The sequence below is a fragment of the Helobdella robusta genome, assembly GCF_000326865.2.
Source record: "Helobdella robusta unplaced genomic scaffold HELROscaffold_17, whole genome shotgun sequence".
In the NCBI taxonomy this organism is placed as follows: Eukaryota; Metazoa; Annelida; class Clitellata; order Rhynchobdellida; family Glossiphoniidae; genus Helobdella; species Helobdella robusta.
The window spans coordinates 1,150,344-1,156,377 of record NW_008703942.1 but is presented as its reverse complement, the minus strand read 5'-3'; the positions used below and the strand labels follow the sequence as shown (position 1 = coordinate 1,156,377).

At 32.4% G+C, this 6,034-nt stretch overlaps 1 protein-coding gene across 1 annotated transcript; it reads left to right on the top strand.

The window, feature by feature from the left end:
- Positions 1-1,056: 1,056 nt before the first annotated feature.
- Positions 1,057-4,237, top strand: HELRODRAFT_170117 (hypothetical protein; the record flags this gene model as incomplete). The annotated part of the gene is made up of 4 exons (XM_009015934.1): positions 1,057-1,352; positions 2,516-2,626; positions 3,350-3,397; positions 4,117-4,237. The coding sequence occupies 4 exons, from the start codon at positions 1,057-1,059 to the stop codon at positions 4,235-4,237; spliced, it is 576 nt and encodes a 191-aa protein (XP_009014182.1).
- Between the last annotated feature and the right edge of the window lie 1,797 nt (positions 4,238-6,034).

The following is a 6,034-nucleotide window of genomic DNA, read 5'->3' as shown; positions in this document are numbered from 1 at the left end:
TGTTGTGTCGCACGTTGCGTGTTATGTTGTATGTTGAGTTACATGTTCTGTCTCATGTCATGTTGCGCGTTTTGTTGCATGTTGCACGCACGAAGTAATAACAAGGAAGCAATGAAAGTTGAAAAGATTTCAACGCTCTCCTTACATCATCATAAATTTAATGCTTGAAATGAACAGAAAAGTCAGAGACTTGCTGCTCTGCCGTCTTTAAATCATTCAAATGGGTGATGAGATCTGATGATGAAGATGAATATGGCGGTAATGATGACAAATGGAGATGATGAAATGGAGATGATGACGACGCAAGGATAATTATAATAATAATGATGATGATGAAGTTGATGGTGATGTTGATGATGGGATTTGTCGATGCAGCGATGATGATAATGATGATTGTAATTATTATTACGATGACAATGGTGATGAAAATCGATTTAGATGATGTTAACAATAAGGATGAATTGACTGCAAAAATAGTTTATTTTCATTTAACTTGGTGATGTTTTTAAAAGTACTGAGAAAAGACGAGAAGAAAAAAATGTTGATAATACTGATCATGAATACTTAATACTAATAATAATAACAACAATAATAACTTATTACTGATGATGACGATGAATAACAACGTAGATATATGTGACAGCGTGTTGGATATGAACCACACATGTTGGATGTGGACCACACACTAGCCATACATGTTGCTCCAATTTGTGCAATTATGCACTAACTAACGTGTGTGTGTATATGTGTGTGTGTGTGAGTGTGTGTGTGCGTGCGTGAGTGTGAGTGTGTGTGTGTGTGTGTGTGTGTGTGGTGTGTGATTAAGTTTCTCCATTTTCAGTAAGATGATTGCACGTTTCGCATTTTTTCATTCATTAGAGGGAGGAGGGCGAGCGGTTCGATATTTGAACAATTGCAGCAGCAATCGATGAGATTGTCGAGGTAGTTGGAAGTGCTTTAAAACGTCGTTACAGTGCTGGTGTGTTGTCATGTCGTTGGGGTATTTTATATCACTGTTACATATTGTTACAGAATGTTACTGTTACAGAATGTTACATGTTACAGAATGTTACTGTTACAGAATGTTACATGTACAGAATGTTACATGTTACAGAATGTTACATGTTACAGAATGTTACTGTTACAGAATGTTACATGTTGCAGAATGTTACATGTTACAGAATGTTACATGTTACACAATGTTACATGTTACACAATGTTACATGTTACAGAATGTTACATGTTACAGAATGTTACATGTTACAGAATGTTACTGTTACAGAATGTTACATGTTACAGAATGTTACATGTTACAGAATGTTACATATTCGAGCCGTTCTTGATTCTGAAAAGTATTTTACAGATTTTAAAAACAAAAGAACAATTTTCATGATTACAAGACACTCAAATGAATTAAAATTACGAAAATATTTTTTTTAGAGTTAAAAATTGAAATCAATTTCAATTATTTAGCATCCCTATGTTACAGGTATAAAAATGACGAATGTAAACATATTCAAGTCTCGTAACTAATAAATCATTTCAATGAAGTTTAGTGTGTGTGCCTGCTTGCACTCTTGTGTATGTTTGTGTGCCTACACGTCTGTATGTGTGTATGTTTGTATGTCTACACGTCTGTATGTGTGTATTTGTGTATGTTTGTATGTTTACATCGTTGTATGCTTGTATTTTTATACGTGTATGTTTATACGTCTGTGTGTGTATGTTTGTATGATGTTTGCATGTCTGTATGTTTGTATGTCTACACGTCTGTATGTGTGTATGTTTGTATGTTTACACCGTTGTATGTTTGTATACGTACACGTTTGTGTTTATATGTTTATACTTTTGAATGTTTGCACTTTCGTATCTTTGTATTTGTTAATTTTAACATTTTTGTCAGCCTGATCTTTTGAAACTTTGTATTTTTGCACGTTAAAACGTTCATCAATCAGCCACTTTCATATTGACGTTCTTGTGTTGTCGTGAAAACATGCATGCCTTCGTTCGTATAAATTAAAGCTGATTGAAATAAATTTTAATCTAAAAAAGTCATCTCCGAGAAAGATGAGATGCTAACGCCGAAGCAACAAACAATTAAAAGTGACAAGAGGAGCTATAAATCATGCGACAGATACGCTAATATACATAAATGCATGCATATCTGTGTTGCGTATATTCATTTGTATGTGTGAATACGTACGTACGCACATGCATACATACACGTACAGATAAACATACGCGCGCACATACAAACATACCAACATTCATACATACACGTATACAAACGTAAACAAACACGCTCACAGGAAAATTCAAACGCGCAAGTATTATACAGAGTGTAGTAGCACGTGCATCATTGTCTGATCGTTTCATGACAAATTATCCCTTAATGATAACTTTAGTGATTGTGCATTCACGCATGCTCCTCAATGATTTTCAGCTAACATTGCGTTACAGCCTTGTAGCAACAGCAATTACAACGTTACTAAACTTCGATACAAAACTATTACAGCTGCTTACAAAATGGTTACAACATCATTACAATTGACTACAAAATGATTACAACGTTATTACAAATATTTAGAACAGTCCTACAATTGAATATTAAATCATCAGAAATATGGTTAGGCATGGTACAGATATATTCCGCTGTTTTATCTTATAGTGGATGACAACGTGGACATGATAAAACCTGATTATTAATAATGATAAGGTGATGAGAAATTGTTATCATCGAAATGGTGATGTTGGTGGCAATGACGCAATGATGGCGTCGTTGATGAGGTTGTTTATAAAGCGAAATTATCATCATCTAGTGGTCATATCAACAGGTAGTCTGTTGTTTTCTAAAAAATACATTTCACTCCATGTGCCTTCCAGGTCTTTCACATGTTTTAAAAAAAATTGTGTCGTTGTGGAGAAGTTTGTGTGTTATCAAGAAGTTTGCGTTTTCAAAACACCCTTGAAGCTTATATCATATTTGTAAAAGATATCTTGTTTCTAGAGGAATGTTCAATGGCTTTTTGATATTTTAAACGTTAATATAATCATCTACAAAATTTTTTTGTAAAAAAAGGTGAATTAGAAATATAATTTTAAAATTATAACAGAAGTTATGTTATGAAGGAAGAGTCAGATAGATGGTTTGAAATATTTAGAATCACAAGTTGTGTTGCTGGTCTATTAAAGGATTGCGAGACATAGGCTACGTGTGTATGTGTACTTGATGGTTCTTGCATAATCTTCACCGCATTAAACTGTGCTTGCATTTACGTACTTATTATGTATTTGAACTGTGTAGGCGCAAATTATTTTGAACGTTGTGTGTTGATTGCAAATGGCACAGTGTAAGCAATTCTGAACACTTGAATGATATCTTGGCTCCCGTTTCAAGGTTGGTGGACGAGGTAACAATAAAATGTAAATTCGAATGGATCTTCAAAAATGTTTCATGGGAACGTAAATATTGTTTATTTTGATGAAATATCATAAGATAAATGTTTAAAAAATGATTGATTTTTATTTATACTTAGCAGAAATTAGAATAAATTTTTCTCATGTTTGCGCATATCCGGTTTTTTGGCACGCTGCTATTCAACGAATGACGTAAACATTCGACTCGAATTTTTATAAAACATTGCTGCCAAAAAGATTAAAAATTTATGTCAATAAAAAAATAATCAATTAGATTTTCATAGCAGTGAAGGTAGACATGTCACATTTCATTTGTACCGCCCATCTCCTCATCTGTCAACGAACGAGTATTTAATGTAATGCTACAAAGTGAACTTTTGAGAGGAAAAAAACTTTCGTTTAAGAAGATTGCTCAACTGCTTGTTACATCGAGGTAGAGGTACGTTTTATTAAAAGTCTGAGTTTCATTGATTATTTTCAGCAATAATTTGATACTGTATATGATTTTCACAGTCAATTTTATGTCGTGAAACGATTTTTTCAATTAGATAAAAATTGAAGGAAAATAGGAGGAAATTAGAATTTTCCATCTGGAAGGAAGTGGAATTTTTGAATAAGCGGCATGGCAGACTGGAAGAAAATAAAAAGTTTCCATAGGAATGTACAAAAATGTAAGTGGTCGTTCACATGCACCTCTAGAGTCTTCAATCACGAACACAACAGAGTGCCATGCAGGATCGGATATCTCAAACTTCCACTTCATCCGCCCTACATCTGCTTTCGAGTTAATGTTCTCAACGTTTGTCATGTTAAAAGTTGAATCGTATGTAGCTACGTTTTCAACCACACACAATAAAATGCATGGGAAGGGCGATTGGAATGACAAAATTTCAAATAAATCATTCCCCATATTCAAAAACAAGCAGATCAATTATTTCCTAATGACATTGCTAATAAAAACATTTCGGAGATAAACTGAAATTTGTGAAAAACTAAAATTTTACGACTAAAATTATTTTTGGAGTTTATTAAAAACAATTTAAAAATAGATGGAAAATTGTACATACATACATACATACATGCATGCATATATGTGGACATACTTTTTAATATGTACAAGTTACTAAGTACTACAAAATAGTAATGTACGTAGACACACTGCGTGTACACATTTTAATGCATGTGTGATTACATGTGCAAGCATGCATTGTGCATTGTTATGTATGTTGCAATACATCGCTCTCTTTCTAAGTGCACATAGATATGCATTGTTATGTTGTATACGTCTATATAAATCTATATATATATATATATATATATATATATATATATATATATATATATATATATATATATATATAGTATATATAACATATAAATACAATTGTGTATTTTATCGTGTTTTGTCTATATGTGTATTGTGTGTATAATTGTGTATTTGTGTATATGTGCATTTTCATGCTGTAATATATAATATATATATAATATTTCAATCATATCTATTTCAAATTTAATGTTTCATTATCGTTAATTTTTCTATGGAAAAATTTAATACTATTTTTTATATAGAAGGCAATTCCTCCTCCTATCTTTGACGTTCTACTTACAGCTAGTATATTATAGTCTGGGATTGAGGCAAATGTTGCATTTTCAGGTTTAAGCCATGTTTCGGTGAAAGAAATTATAAAAAAATTTAATTTAATTTCATCTATTAATGTTAAAATATTATCTAGTTTATTAATTATGCTTTTACAATTGAAATTGAGTATATTAATGTTTTTGTATGAGATTGAATTACTTAGTTTTTTCGTTTTTTCAGGTGTGTATAGCATACATTTTTCTAAAGAATTGATAAAGGTGTATAAAAGGGTATCGATTGCTAAGTTGTCATCCTGCATTAAGTCATGAAGATATGAATCAACATAATGTTGATGTGTTGTATACAATGTGTATGATGTATATTATGATGTACGTCGAAAGGCGCACATACATAGTGATGTATAAAGGCGTCGTATGCGTCTGCTCAACCCTTCTGGGCATTTCTTGTCAAATGGTTCGATTGTTGGCACCGTGCCTCCATTTATCGTTTCGTAATGTCTTCTCTTCATTTCATAATTTGCTGCCTTCGCTTTTTAGCTGCCGGTCTGCTTGTGTCTGCTTGTGTGTGTTTCACATGCGAGTCTTTGTGTGGTTGTTTGTGATTATGTGTGGCTTGTGTCGTGGTGTGTGAATCATTTTATTGTGATGTTGGTACACGCTGTGAAAGTTAAAAGTAAATTTTGTTACTAAAAATCACGTTCATCAGAGATCATCTACTTCAACAACATTTCTATCCTATTTAAAACAACCAAGCTAAGTTTCACCAACAACCGTTTTCATTATGTTAGCATTGAAATGATTTTGAGGTTGTTAAATGGAAAATTGAAAAGTTGGAAACAACAAATGTGCAACATCTCAAGGCGATTGTAGTTTACATGTTGTTAACTTTTGAAGTTGATGAGTTCATTGTCATTCAAGGGAGGTTCAACTTTTTGGCTTGGCACAGATTATTAAACCTTTTGCATTATGTAGTATGTTCTTATGGGCTGTCTCAATATTATTGTTAGTATTATTATTA